Source organism: Pogoniulus pusillus, chromosome 9, assembly GCF_015220805.1.
Source record: "Pogoniulus pusillus isolate bPogPus1 chromosome 9, bPogPus1.pri, whole genome shotgun sequence".
Taxonomy (NCBI): Eukaryota; Metazoa; Chordata; class Aves; order Piciformes; family Lybiidae; genus Pogoniulus; species Pogoniulus pusillus.
In genome coordinates this window covers 10,879,456-10,895,076 of record NC_087272.1, presented here as the reverse complement: position 1 = coordinate 10,895,076, position 15,621 = coordinate 10,879,456, and the positions used below count along the sequence as shown (strand labels likewise).

Sequence of the window (15,621 nt, the reverse complement as noted above, 5' to 3'; positions counted from 1 at the left end):
TGTAGGACTCATCATCAATGTGTGTTCTTACCATGGAAGCCTTCTCCTTTGACATTGCTGGTGACTAAATTCCTTTGAGCATGTTTGGCATCAAGAGGCCACTTTACTCTGCTCTGGTGAGACCTCACCTGCAGTACTGCATCCAGGTCTGCAGCCCTCAGCACAGGAAGGACATGGACCTGATGAAGCTGGTCCGGAGGAGGGCCACAAAAATGATCAGGGTTTGGAGCACCTCTGCTACAAGGACAGGCTGAGGGAGCTGGGGTTGTTCAGCCTGGAGAAGAGAAGGCTCCAGGGAGACCTACCTAATAGCAGTACCTGAAGGGAACCTACAAGAAGGCTGGAAAGGGACTGTTTACAAGGGACTGTTTACAAAGGCCTGTAGTGATAAGATGAGGGGCAACAGTTTCAAACTAGAGAAGAGCAGGTTTGGATTAGATGTTAGGAACAAGTTCTGCACCATGAAGGTAGTGCAACACTGGAACAGGTTGCTCAAGGAGGTGGTTGAGGACCCATCTCTGGAATTATTCAAGATCAGGCTCAACGGGGCTCCAGGCAACCTAATCTAGTTGAGGATGTCCCTGCTTACTGCAGAGGGGGGCTGGACTAGATGACCTTTGGAGGTCCCTTCTCATCCAGACCATTCTGTGATTCTGATTGTAGATTGCTTGACTAAGATGATGATCTTAATAATCAAGACATGAGGTCACTGTAGAAGTGCACAGGTTGTGCCCATTCCCTACAAGAAAGAATATAGAGTCCTGTGAAGGGAAATATGACAATTACAAGATTCAGAGGGAAAAAGGACTTTTTTAGGTGCCTGACCAAAAAAAAAGACCCAAACACTTGTGAACTCCTTCATCAAGGCAAGCCTTTCAGAGGGGCAAAAGATGGATTCATGCATCTGTTATACAACATTTCACAGCAGGAACAGTTGTAGATATGAGTGACCGGGTTGATGCACAACCTGTATTGTGCTGTGTGACAAAAACAGGTACCAAAAGGACAGACCCTAGGCAAGGGTCCTGTAAATCACATAATGATGTTCACTGTGACTTTTGATCACATGGTTATATAGAGAATCATAGAATAGAATCATAGAATTAACCAGGTTGGAAGAGACCTCCAAGATCATCCAGGCCAACCTAGCACCCAGCCCTAGCCACTCAACTAGACCATGGCACTAAGTGCCTCATCCAGGCTTTTCTTGAACACCTCCAGGGACAGCAACTCCACCACCTCCCTGGGCAGCCCATTCCAATGCCAATCACTCTCTCTGCCAACAACTTCCTCCGAACATCCAGCCTAGACCTCCCCCAGCACAACATGAGACTGTGTCCCCTTGTTCTATTGCTGGGAGAAGAGACCAACCATTGGTGGCTGGATCAATAGGTTGGATCGATGGACTGAAGCCTGTTGCATGAGATTCCACAAGGCCAACTGCTGAGTCCTGCACTTGGCCACAACGACCACAGAAATGCTCCAGGCTTGGAGTAAAGGGACTGAAAACTGCCCAGTAGAGAATGTCCTGGGTGTGCTCATTGACAACTGTCTGAAGATGAACCATTGTGTGCCAAGAAGGCCAAAAGCATATTGCCGGATCAACAATAGTGTGACCAGCAGAACCAGGGTGATTGTCCACCTGTTCTCACATTGGTGAGGCCACACCTAGAGTCCTGGGTTCAGGTTTGGGGCCCTCACTCCAACAGGGATGTTGAGGTGCTAAAGCAGGTCCAAAGAAGGATAACAGTGCTGGTGAAGGGTGCAGAGAACAGATCTGGTGAGGAGCAGCTGAGGGAACTGGGGTGGTTTAGTCTGGAAAAGAGGAGGCTGAGGGGAGACCTTCTGTCTCTCTACAGCTTCCTGAAATGAGGTTGTAACCAGGTGGGTATTGGTCTCTTCTGCCTGGTAATGGGTGACAGAAGGAGAGACAGTGGCCTCAGGCTGCAACAGAGGAGGTTTAGGTTGGATATTAGAATAAATTTGTTGTCTGACAGGGTTCTCAAAGACTGGAAGAGGCTCCACAGGGAGGTGGTTATATCCCCATCTCTGGACGTGTTTCAAAGACGCAGAGATGTGGTGCTGGCTTAGCACCAGCCTTGGTACAATTAGATAATGGTTGGACTCATCGATCTTAAAGGTCTTTTCCAACCCAAATGATTCTGATTCTATGACTTTTTGAAGCACTGCACAGCCCATCTCTACTCACAGTTACATGTTCCTGCAGTGTATGTCATTAACCAAGAACACTGAACTACCAATAATAGGGTTTTAGGAAGGGATTTCAGCAGGAGGGTGCACAGTGTGCATAGAGAGATGGCTTATGAAACACTTGGAAAGTAGCTTCCCACTTTTAAGTAGTGTTTGGTGATAGGGCATGGGCACAAACTAGAATAAAGGAGGTTTCACTGGAACCTAAGGAGAAATTTATTCTTTTTGATGGTGCTGGAAGACTTGACCAGACTGCCCAGAGAGGTTATGGAGTGTCCTTCTCTGGAGACCTTCAAAACCTGTCTGGACTCATTCTTGTGCAACCTGCTCTAGGTGATCCTGCTTTAGCGGGGGGGTTGGACTAGTTGATCTCCAGAGGTCCCTTCCAACCCCTGTGATTCTGTGATTATCCTTGCAGCACACCAAGAAAAGAGGCTCTTCCCTGCACCCTTTAGGAAGTATCACAGTATCACAGTATCACCAAGGTTGGAAGAGACCTCACAGATCATCAGGTCCAACCCTTTACCACAGAGCTCAAGGCTAGACCATGGCACCAAGTGCCACGTCCAATCTTGCCTTGAACAGCCCCAGGGACAGCGACTCCACCACCTCCCCGGGCAGCCCATTCCAGTGTCCAATGACTCTCTCAGGGAAGAACTTTCTCCTCACCTCCAGCCTAAATTTCCCCTGGCGCAGCCTGAGGCTGTGTCCTCTCGTTCTGGTGCTGGCCACCTGAGAGAAGAGAGCAACCTCCTCCTGGCCACAATCTCCCCTCAGGTAGTTGTAGACAGCAATAAGGTCTCCCCTGAGCCTCCTCTTCTCCAGGCTAAACAATCCCAGCTCCCTCAGCTCTCTTCTGTAGGCCTTAAGAAGTTTTTTTGGAAAGGAGAACCCCTGTGTAGCAGTCAAAACCAGAGTTGGCACCTCTGATTCTAGCTTAACTTGCAAAATCCACATAGCAGGAAACTACTGAGCTCTGAGACTTCCAGTGGGAAAAAGCTTCCTCTGCTAGTTTCCCCAAAGGTGATTTATTCTGTTAAAACTATATTGTGCAACACTTTCTGCCTTAAAAGCAGCTCATGCAAAATTAATTACAAGGCACTATGTTTGAGGGGGAAATGCATTTTGCTAGAAGTTAATTTGAAAGGGGGGGGGGGGGGGGGGGAATTATATAATGAATGTTATAACAGAAACAGCTATGAGCTGCCATAACAGCACTTATAAATCAAATCACTGCACATCAATGACTTGAGAACTAACCTACATCAGGCTTTTTGGAGTAATGCACAAGTAAAACCATTTTTGGAGTAGCTGTGTATTTCTCCTAAGCCGTGGATGACAATACAGAAATGGAGATTGTTTGTTTAAATGTTGCAGAGAGGAATTCTTTTCTTGCATTTGTTTATGGCTCAGTGAAGTTTGCATGGTCTCTTGTTTTCTCTGGCTTTTTGGAAGTAATGTGGAAGCCAAGACCCTCTGAAATGTGGGGGCTCTTTTTCACTGAAAATATTGATTATTACAGGCCGTAGCCTCTCACACAGGCAGAAATTTAATCTGTGGAAACTGATGACATCCTCATAGGTGAACTCAAGAGCAGTAGGTGAGATGATTGGACCAAGAGGTGGGTTGGTAACTGGCCCAAGAGCAGTGTTCAGAGAGCGGTGATCAGTGGTGCAGAGTCCAGCTGGATGCCTGTGTCCAGTGGTGTTCCCCAGGGATCAGTACTGGGTCCAGTTTTGTTCAGTATCTCCATCAATGACCTGGATGAGGGCAATGAGTGAACCCCCAGCAAGTCCACTGATGATACAGAACTGAGGCTGTGGCTGACAACCTGCCAGGCTGTGCTGCCTTCCAATGAGATATGGACAGGCTGGAGAGCTGGGTAAAGGAGAACCTCCTGAGCTTCTGTAAGGACAAGTGTAGAGTCCTCATGAGGGGAGGGATAACATCAGGCACCAGTATGGAGTAGGAGTCATCCTGCTGGAAAGCAGTTCAGTGGAGAAAGACCTTGGATTCCTGATGCACAGCAATCCATGGGACAGCAATGTGTCCTTGTGGCCAGAGGGCCAATGGCATCTTGGGGTACATCAAGAAAAGTGTGGCCAGCACATGAAGGGAGGTTCTCCTCCCCCTCTACTTTGACCTGGTGAGAACACATCTGGAATATTGTGTCCAGTTTTGGGCTCCCCAACTCTAGAAAGACAGGGATCTGCTAGAGACAGTCCAACTGAGAGCTATGACACTTGAACCTCTCTCCTGTGAAACAAACTGAGAGGTCTGGGGCTGTTTAGTCTGGAGAAGGCTGAGAGGGGATCTTATCTCTAAGTATCTGAGGGGTGGGTGTCAAGATGAAGGTGCTAGGCTCTTTTTGGTGGTGCCCAGTGGTAGGACAAGGAGCAATGGGTACAGGCTAGAACACAGGAAGTCCCACATTAACACCAGGAGACACTTCATTAATGTGAGGGTGATGGAGCACTGGAACAGGCTGCCCAGAGAGGCTGTGGGACCTCCTCAGGGGACTTTCAAAACCCTTCTGCATGTGTTCCTGTGTGGCCTGCCCTAGGTGATCCTGCCTTGGCAGGGGGTTGGAATCAGTGATCTTGGGAGATCCATTCCAGCCCAAGACATTCTGTGATTCTTTGATTGTGTGAGGGAAGAAAGGGACTTGTGATAATCTAGGCTCAACACCTGCTTCACATTCACCAAAGAAGAGATTTGTTCCTTGCTGAATAATTCTTTCACTCCTTGAGCAAGAAAGCCATATGATTCATGTTCCAGCTATAGAACATCTTCTAAAAAATGCAATAGTGAGAGGGTTAGGTTGGAAGATTCACTCATAAGAAGCCCACCACTTGCTATCACCCCTTGACTGTCTGTCAAAATACGGGCCAAAGTTCTTAGCTAAATTTGCCTCATTGTGGCTTTCAGCCACCAGCTCTTGTAAGGTGTTTTCCTGCTTGTATAAACACCTTTCTGCTCTGAGAAATCCTCTTCCTGGCTATGGAGGGATCTCAGGTCAGGCTAGATGTTTTATGTACAGCTGAGCACCAACCTGCCTCCCTGGGGAGCAGGGAAGGAGGGAAGACCATGGGCTACAACAAAAGCAGTGTGGCCAATGGGTCAAGGGTGGTGATTATCCTTCCATGTTGCACTCTGGTGAGACTCCACATAGAGTCCTATGTCCATCTCTGGAATCCCAAAAACAAGAAGGGCATGGAACTGATACTGTGATACTGCGAAAGCAGGTCCAGACGAGACCATGAAGATGAACAGAGGGCTGGAGCACCTCTGCTATGGGGACAGGCTGAAAGAGTTGAGGTTGTTCAGCCCAGAGAAAGCTCTGGAAGACCTTCTAGCAGCTTCTAGTATTTGAAAGGAGCTACAAGATAGTTGGAGAGCAAGAGTTTCACAGAAACTAACCCTCAGGAAGCAAGGACAGGTATTTAACCACAGAGCATCAAACAGCTCATCACTCTGCCCAGGTTTCTATTACCTGTAGAAAGAAAGAGGCTTCTCCCTGCCATTACTGTAAGGTAGCTTGTCCCTTCAGATTCTTTATTCTGAGACTATTACAAAGGTATCTGCTAAACCACAACAGTCTGCACTGCTAACAACATGCAGTCAGTGTATGCATATACATTTTAGTACAGGCACTGTCAATAGTAGTGTGACCAGCAGGACCAGGGAAGGGATTATGCCCCTCTACCCAGCACTGAGCAGGCCACACCTTGAGTCCTGGGTTGAGTTTTTGGGGCACTCACAACAAGGAAGACATTGAGGTGCTGGAGCAGGTCTAGAGAAGGCCTTGGGAGGTGCAGTAAAAGGAAGTGGGGTTGTTTAGTCAGAAGAAAAGAAGGCTGAGGGGAGACCTCATTGCTCTCTACAACTCCCTGAAAGGAGATTGGAGCCAAGCATGTGCTGATCTTTTCTCCCTAGTTACAAGTGATAGGAGGAGCAAAAATGGCCTCAAGTTACACCAGGGGAGCTTTATGTAGAATATAAGAAGAAAATTCTTGACTGAAAGGATTCTCAAAGACTAGAACAGGTTTCTCAGGGAGGAGATTGAATCCCCATCCCTGATGGTGTTTCAAAGCTGTAGAGATGTGGTGCTGAGGGACAGAGTTTAGTAGCAGTCTTGGTAAAGTTAGATAATGGTTGGACTCGATGACCTTAAAGGCCTTTTCCAACAGAAACAATTCTATGATTTTAAAATCTATGGATCCTATTCTCTTCTGTCATAAATCCTGGCAAGCAACAATTACATGGAACTCTGAAAAAGTAAGCTAACCATGATTATTGTGCAAAGAGAACACAGGCATTGTAAGTGTCATGTTGGGTCTGTATCAATGTTATATTTAATTAAGCAGAAGATTATCCAGTAAAAAGCTCCCTTGTTTGCTTTAATAACCAACTGAAATGAAGTTCACCAATCCTAACAAGTGTTCACAGGAGCAAGGAACTCAACTTCCACACTTTTAGGGTTGCCTTAGAAAGGGTTTACCACAGCAAATAAAGGGCCTTAGCCAGCCAGACGAATGTGCATTCAAAATCCAGTTTGTTTAGACAGTCCTGGAAATCTCAGCCATGAACTCTATGTGCTCAAAATTCTTCAGTACTGTGCCCCAAAACCCCACAACTTAAAAAAGGTCCATGCTGCTGGCACATGAGCACACATCCCTCACAGCTTACTGTTGCTATTGCTCTTCTTGTGTGCATTTTACCTCTACATGTAGAGTGACTCACAATCACCATTTGTAAATCTCTTTCCACTGTCTCCACAGGGACAAAGTCTGCCATTGCCCCAGAAGTCTATACTTCTCCCATGCATTCATGGAAGGATTCCTGAAACGTGGCTCCCTGTCTAATTCTGTTCCTGGTCATGCAACACTTTGAATGACACTACAGGAAAGCTTCAGGTAAGAAACAGCCCTTTTTTTTTCTTGATCAAAAGGTTTTTCAGAGCAGTATTTAGATAGCTCTTTTCTAACATCTGCCTAAATAGCACTGAAAAAATTAAATCATGCAAATCCTATCATCAGAACCAGTAATAGTCAAATTTATTTATCTGACCATTTTCCCCATTTCCCCTTTGACTCAATTAAAACAAAAATCCCCCAAACATTTTGCCCCATTAAGAATGAACAAACAGCCTTTAAATGCCATATGGAATGCCAAAACCACCCTTTAAACAACCAAGAACAGTCCAAACCTGATACTATATTCCACCTTGCATATTAAACATTTGAAGCAAACCTTGCCACAGGTTCCAGATGCTGACAGTGAGGATAACAGATTTCTTTTTTTAAGTCTTTTTATTCTAGCACAACAGGAAACCTCAAAACTCTCCTATGTTACTGGAAATCCCCTTAGTCTAAATAGATTAAGATTCCCATTTTCATGGGAGCAGAGTTAATGGTTGGACTTGATGATCCCAAGGGTCTTTTCCAATATGAATGAATAATTCTGTGATTCTGTGATCTGCTGAGGGGCAATGAATTACCAAAGCAGCAATGAAATTATTTATGAAGTGTATTTTCAGCTGTTTTTTTAGTGTGTTGTAAGCTTTCTTCCATGCAGTCCTCTCATCCTACTTATACAATCTGACTGTAGTTTATATATTTTAATTCATATTATTAAAAACAAAATTGAAAAGGAAAAAAAGGCTCTCTTTTAGCTAAAACACTATTTGAAATTAGCAGGTTCCTGCCTGATCTGACAAATAGGACTCAGCTATGTACCTTTAGACACCAAGCAGAACCCATGGCACTGCAAAGAAGCTCAGCTTTATGTATGTGTTTAAACTCAATATCCATTCTGAAGCAGATGTTTAAGCATCATGCTCTGAATTAAAGACTGTAAACCAAGTGTCAAAGAGACAGCCTAAGGACATAGCTAGGAGTCCACAGAGCAGCCAGGAGGTCTAAAAGAAACCGGTGTGAAAATCAGCCACAGATTTTGACTAAGGAGAAGTTCTGAGTGTTCCCCAAAGCAAGCAATGAAAAATAAGACCACAGCAGAGTGAAAAGAGGGTCCCTGAACTAGTACCCTGTGATCCCGGCACAGTCCCACCATGCTGGAACAATACACTGACCTTGTCCACGATGCAGATCTGCTTCTTGCTTTGCCCATCAAGAATTTCCACTTCAAAGTAAGTGATCTTTGAATGTTTGAGGGCCGGCGGTACCTTGGGCTTGCCAGCAGAGAGCACAAGCTGAGAGAAGTTGAAAAAAGAGCGTGAGTCATTGTGGGCCGTGGACGGAGCTTCTCCCCGAGCTTCAAGATCACTCTTCTGTTCTGCAGAGCTGGGTTTCTGCCTCCTGTCCATGGTGTGACCCAGCAGCAGCAGCCCTCATCTCCACAGGGGACGGTGGCAGGGGAAAGTGTTTCCTCTCTTTGTCAGTTAAATACAACCACAGAGTGATGAGACAGGAAAGGTCAAGTGGCATTCCATTTTCAGAGCACTGTCTTATTTAGCAGGACTGAAAACAATGGCTCTGTAATCCAAGGCTATATTTAACCTGCTGCTGTGATCTGCTCTGTCGCTCCCACTGCTTGTCCCCCTCACCACCCTTTTTATTGAAACCACTATTTGTAACACATCTACAGATTCCCTGCTACAAGAAGGTAGACCCTAAAATTCCACAGCCTTCAAGGAATCAGCAACGAATGCAGAAAATCCCACTGTTTTCTGCTAAGACAGAGGTTTAGAAGTGTCTACATAGACACAGATGGAATCAGAATTATTTTGGTTGGAAAAGACCTTTAAGATCTTTGAGTCCAACATTTCTCTAACTCTACCAAGTCTGGTGCTAACACAGTCCTCATCATCACATCTCTGCCTCTTTGAAACACATCCAGGGATGGAGATCCAGCCACCTCCCTGGGGAGTCTCCTCCTGTCTTTGAGAACCCCTTCAGTCAAGAGTTTTCTTCTAAAATCCAGTCTAAGATGTACAGGTTTGTGTGCATGCACCTTTGCTATGTATCTACAAAATCACCTCAAGTGTCATCTCTTCTGGAAATAGTCACCAACAAAATGCCAGGACTTCATCAGCAACATTTAATGTTTGCTTGCAAATACAGAGAGGATCTGGTACCTGCTGGTGTCTAGTACTAAGGACTTAATTCAGTGGGGTAGAGCTTGGAGCTCTGCCAAAGTCAAGTGATGTAAGAGTTACAACGACAAAGGCACTAATTCAGGACTTGCATCATGTCACTATTTTCTTACTCTTTCCTGACAATCAGTTTTCACAATGCAAGTCTGAATCAGAACCAAAGTAGGGTTCTGCACTTTGGCCACAACAACCCCAAGCAGCGCTACAGGCTGGGGACTGAGTGGCTGGAGAGCAGCCAGGAGGAGAGGGACCTGGGGGTGCTGATAGATAGTAGGCTAAAGATGAGCCAGCAGTGTGCCCAGGTGGCCAAGAGAGCCAATGGCATCCTAGCCTGCATCAGGAGCAGTGTGGCCAGTAGGACAAGGGAGGTTCTTCTTCCCCTGTACTCAGCACTGGTCAGGCCACACCTTGAGTCCTGTGTCCAGTTCTGGGTTCCTCAATTCAAGAGAGATGTTGAGGTGCTGGAAGGTGTCCAGAGAAGGGCAACAAAGCTGGTGAGGGGCCTGGAACACAAAGCCTATGAGGAGAGGCTGAGGGAGCTGGGGATGTTTAGCCTGGAGAAGAGGAGGCTCAGGGCAGACCTCATTGTTGTCTACAACTACCTGAAGGGAGGTTGCAGCCAGGTGGGGGTTGGTCTCTTCTATCAGGCAATCAGCAACAGAACAAGGGGACACAGTCTCAAGTTGTGCTGGGGGAAGTATAGGCTGGTTGTTAGGAGGAAGTTCTTGCCAGAGAGAGTGATTGGCATTGGAATGGGCTGCCCAGGGAGGTGGCAGAGTCACTGTCCCTGGAGGTGTTCAAGAAAAGCCTGGATGAGGCACTCGGTGCCATGGTCTAGTTGACTGGATAGGGCTGGGTGCTAGGTTGGCCTGGATGATCTTGGAGGTCTCTTCCAACCTGGTTGATTCTGTGACTCTATGATTCTATGATTGTAAAAATAAGGATTATTTAACACAAGATATTTTCTCTAAAAAGGATTCCTAGAGTTTTGGGTTTGGTTTTTTTTCCAAACTCCATTTTTCCTGCCATAACTTTTTTTTCATCAGCAGCGCTTTGCCATTCTTAGAGTCTCCCTACATTTCCACTGGCTGCCAAGGATTACACTGCTAGATGGGCACCACAAATTTCTCCAGGCAACTCTTTACAGTGGAAAAACAATGTTCTAAATACATTTTTACATAGTAAAACTCTGGAGAAAGTACAATCACCACTGCAAAAAATGTATAGGTTTGTTACAGTCAGGAAATTTAATTAAGTGGAAAAAAAACCTTTCTCAAGATAAAAGTGGGCACACAAGTGAGCCCACAACTAACACCTGCTCTGGGAGGCAGGGTGGGAACAGACATCTCTTTTCTTTGATGATAGTGTAACTTACAGAAAGTTAAGCAGTGGCCACAGCTTTCCTAGCAACACATGACAAGGAGGTCTGTGAAATAACAGAAATTAATTGATAAGTGATTGCAGGAATTAAAAATGAGAGTGAGAGGGACCCCCAAAGGAAGGCAATTTCCACATCAAAGCTCCTTTTCTGGCAATATTCACAGATAAGCTCATCTTCACATGTGTGAGTGATCTAGTTGCTGCTGATGGAATAACCCATGCTACATCAAGTTGTCCAAGTGCTCAAGTTCAAAAGAATCATTCCTGTATTCATGAAACTTGTCCTGCTTATAGACATGTGGAAAAGACATAGGAGAGGAGGAAACAGCAAATGAGCAGAAGCTCATGAACATGTCTGAGCTCAGTGGTACCAGAACTGGGCATTTGAAATGACAAAATACTTGCAATACCAAGAGCTAGCTGAGTTTATTTATGGTTCTTTAGCCAGCTGTTCTGACTAAAGAGGCCAACCCCAACTCATAAATAAGATGCTTTATGTCTACACAACACAACAAACTTCTTTGTAGCTAAGGTCTGGCAGAAAAGTCCCTGTTACTCATTGGTGCAGTGATGCAACCTCTGAATGCCTTCAGTGACTTTGCTAGTGGAAATCCCTGACTGTGGGAATCTAGTTCTAGTGACCTTGGTCACACCTTGGCTCGACTGAAACCAATGTATTGCCAATGATGGGAAAAAGCACAAAAAGAAAGAAAATGATTAGAATTGAGCAAGAATACACAGTGACCAAAGTGTACCACTACAGCCAACTGGAGGCACAAGGTATGCAAGAAGCCATCACCTTGGTGGAGGCAATATAGCAAGCAGCAGTTTTCATATACTGGTCAGAAGATGGAGAGTGACAAATTATTAGCTAACCATAAGGGGCTTGCTATAAACAAGTAAGTAAGCACCAAAGCTCCTATGTGTTTGTTTAGGCAGACTACTATAAGCAAACTTTATAAACCACTGCAGAAGAAATGAGACAAAGTGACACAACAGCCTCTTTTTAGCAGTCAGTGAGCTCTAGTACAATGTATTAATAAATATTCTAATTTCAGTTCAGTTCAATAGCAATAAAGAATAATGTTGAATGTCAACAAGAACCAATGCTGGGTCCTGCACTTAGGTCACAACAGCCCCATGAATGCTCCAGGCATGGGGCAAGTGGCTGGAAAGCTGCACAGCAGAGAAAGACCTGGGGATGCTGATCAACAGCTGGCTGAAGATGAGCCAGTGGTGTGCTCAGGTGGACAAGAAGGACAACAGCATCATGACCTGGATAAGGAATAGTGTGACCAGCAGGAGCAGAGAAATGATTGTTCCCCTGTACTCAGCACTGGTGAGGACACAACTTATGCCCTGTTCAGTCTTGGGACCCTCACTCCAAGAAAGACACTGAGGTTCTGCAGAGTATCCAGGCAAGGGCAATCATAGAATCATAGAATCATAGAATCAACCAGGTTGGAAGAGACCTCCAAGATCATCCAGTCCAACCTATCACCCAGCCCTAGCCAGTCAACTAGACCATGGCACTGAGTGCCTCATCCAGGCTTTTCTTGAACACCCCCAGGGACAGTGCCTCCACCACCTCCCTGGGCAGCCCATTCCAATGGGAAATCACTCTCTCTGTGAAGAACTTCTTCCTAACATCCAGCCTATACCTACCCTGGCACAACTTGAGACTGTGTCCCCTTGTTCTATTGCTGGTTGCCTGGGAGAAGAGGCCACCCCCCACCTGGCTACAATGCCCCTTCAGGTAGTTGTAGACAGTAATAAGATCACCCCTGAGCCTCCTCTTCTCCAGGCTAAACAGGCCCAGCTCCCTCAACCTCTCCTCATAGGATTTGTGTCCCAGGCCCCTCACCAGCTTTGTTGCCCTTCTCTGGACACCTTCCAGCACCTCAACATCTCTCTTGAATTGAGGGGCCCAGAACTGGACACAGTACTCAAGGTGTGGCCTGACCAGTGCTGAGTACAGGGGAAGAATAACCTCCCTTGTCCTACTGGCCACACTGTTCCTGATGCAGGCCAGGATGCCATTGGCTCTCTTGGCCACCTGGGCACACTGCTGGCTCATCAATGAAGCTGGTGAAGGGTCTAGAGAATAGGTCTGGTGAGGAGCAGCAGAGGGAACTGGGGGATGATTAGTCTGGAGAAAAGGAGGCTGAGGGGAGACCTCCTTGCTGTCTTCAACTCTCTGAAAGGATGTTGGAGCCAGGTGGAGGTTGGTCTCTTCTCCCAAGTAACAAGTGATAGGAGGAGATGAAATGGCCTCAAGTTGCACCAGGGGAGGTTTAGGCTGGATATGAGGACAAACCTCCTGACCAAAAGTGTATTCAAAGATTGGAAAATGCTCCCCAGGCAGGTGGTCAAATCCCCACCAAACACCCTGGAGGTGTTTCAAAGAGGCAGAGATGTGCTGCTGAGGGCCATGGTTTAGCACCAGCCTTGGTGCAGATAGATGATGGTTGGACCAGATGATCTTAAAGGTCACTTCCAACTGAAACAGTTCAGTGATTCTATGATTCTTTTGATCATGGCTAACTCCTGTGTATATAAGAAACCAGTGTTGCAATTGTTACTCTGGGATATTTATAATGTCATTTAAAATCAGAACAACTGAGCTGATGCTTCTGAAAAAAAAAAAACAAACCAACTTTTGATTTACTGCAGAAATTTAAATGATCAGGATTTTATTAGTGACCAATGAACACTTGAAAATCTGAACCAGCTCCAGGGAAATGCCTGTTAAAATCTATTTTCACTTTTTCAATCTGAAGTAATCATCTGCAATGTCAATATTTTGCCACACAACAATCTTTACAGAGCTAAATACTTTCTTGGCATAAACTAGTAGGACTTCCCTGAAGGTGACAGGCTCTTTGCTCACTGTTAAATTATGGGTCTGGCAGCAGATTTCAGCACCGTGTTTATGGCAAATATATTGCATTAAAGGTGAGTGAGAGCTACTCTACCAAAAATAAGCAGGGGTAGAATTGCCACTGATCACCTAAACTCTAAAAGGGAGGTGTATGAATGCAGTAGAGAGTTTGCCATCAGTGTGACAAGTGCTGCACTTACTTTAAAGTCGTCGACAGCTTAGGATGTTCTGACTTGCTGTGAGGTGATTCAGCCCATTCAGTGTAGAAGTGCACACAGAAACTTGAATTGCTGAACAAAAGGCACATGCCCTCTTTCAGTGCCTCATCTCAATCCCCAGCCCTGGAGACAAGGAATCCTAGCACATGGGGACAAGCTGTCAGTCCTACAGTAGGAGTTACTGATTTACTCTCCATGGGTACAAGCTGCTGTTCCCAGAGCTGCGGCAGGGTTAGTAGCCAGCAGCCACTGAGTCTCTGACCTCGGCTTCATTCTGGGACTCTGAGATGAGTCAAAGAGCACTCAGCAAGAAGTAAATCATCTGTGACTCGCACTGAATTTCCTGCCATATAAGGGGCTGATACTTTTGAGGATGGCCACGAGAATGGGCATAATTCTCCTCACACTGTCTCTCTCTCCTCCCCTCAGCTGGCACTTTGCTCACACAGACTGTTTTGCAGACAGGCAAGCCTTTTGCTAGGCCAGCCTTCTAAAAGGCATTTCTTCGAGGGGCAGACAGCCTGGCACAAAGGGATTTCCCAAGATCTCAGCTGGGGCCTTCAGGCAGTTCTGAAGTTCCTTTTCATCTTTGGTCATGTTTTGTCCTCTCCCTTCCCCGGAGATTGGGTTGTCTTTCAGCCTGCTGAACGTCGACGGTTAAGTGAGCAGCAGAAGGTCATCTGTCAGTCCAGATGCTTGTCAGCAGCCCCTCAAGTGTCACATTTTTATCCCACGCACTTTGAATGCTTGATGGAAGGAGAGCTATTATTTTCCCATGGGATTTGTGATGCCACAGAACTGAGCAATTCCCCTAAGACACAAGCTTCCAGATCACAAAATATGTGGGGTCATGCAGCCTGAAGTAAAGCAGATTCCAAAGAATTGTTTTGATTGGGAAAGCCCTTTAAGATCATTGAGTCCAACCATTATCTAATTCAACCAAGGTTGGTGCAAAACCATGGCCCTCAGCACCACATCTCTACCTCTTTGAAACACCTTAAGGGATGGGAATTCAACCACCTCTCTTTTTGCAGTCTTTGAGAAACATTTTAGTCCAGAAGTTTCTTCTCAGATCCAATCTAAACCTCCCCTGGTGCAACTTGAGGCCATTTTTTCTTGTCCTATCACTTGTTTCTAGGGAGAAGAGACCAACACCCACCTGGATCCAGCCTCCTTTCAGGGCATCATAGACAGCAGATTTCCCCTCAGCTTCCTTTTCTCCATACTAAACAACCCAAATTCCTTCAGCTGCCTGTTCTCCAGACCCTTCACCAGCTTTGTTGCCCTTCTCTGGACATGCTCCAGCACCTCAGTATCTTTCTTGTAGCAAGGGCCCCAAAACTGAACACAATACTCAAGGTGTGGCCTCACCAGTGCCAAGTACAGGGGCATGATCGGTTCCCAGCTCCTGCTGGCCATGCTACTGCTGATCCAGGCTGGGATCCTGTTTGCTTTCTTGGTTACCTGGACACACTGCTGGCATATCTTCAGCCAGCTGTTGACCAACAGCCCCAGGTCTATCTCTACTGGGCAGCTTTCCAGCCACTCTGCCCCATGCCTAGAGCATTCATGGGGTTGTTGTGACCCAGGTGTAGGACCCAGCACTTGGCCTTGTTGAATCTCAAACAACTGACCTCAGCCCATCAGTCCAGCCTGTGCAGGTCCCTCTGCATAGCCTTCCCTCAAGCAGATCAGTACTCCCTCCCATCTTAGTGTCATTTGCAAACTTACTGAGGAAGCACTCTGCCCCTTGTCCAAATAACTGACAAAGACATTAAAGAGAACTGGTCCCAGCTCTGAGCTCTGGGGAACAATAT

At 46.0% G+C, this 15,621-nt stretch overlaps 1 protein-coding gene across 1 annotated transcript in view; it reads right to left on the bottom strand.

Moving 5' to 3' along the window:
* Positions 1-8,536, bottom strand: part of TECRL (trans-2,3-enoyl-CoA reductase like) — an 87,438-nt gene extending 78,902 nt beyond the window's left edge. The window contains exon 1 of the mRNA XM_064148519.1: positions 8,303-8,536. Within this exon, the coding sequence (XP_064004589.1) occupies positions 8,303-8,536 (234 nt within the window). The remainder of the gene's footprint in view (positions 1-8,302) is intronic.
* Between the last annotated feature and the right edge of the window lie 7,085 nt (positions 8,537-15,621).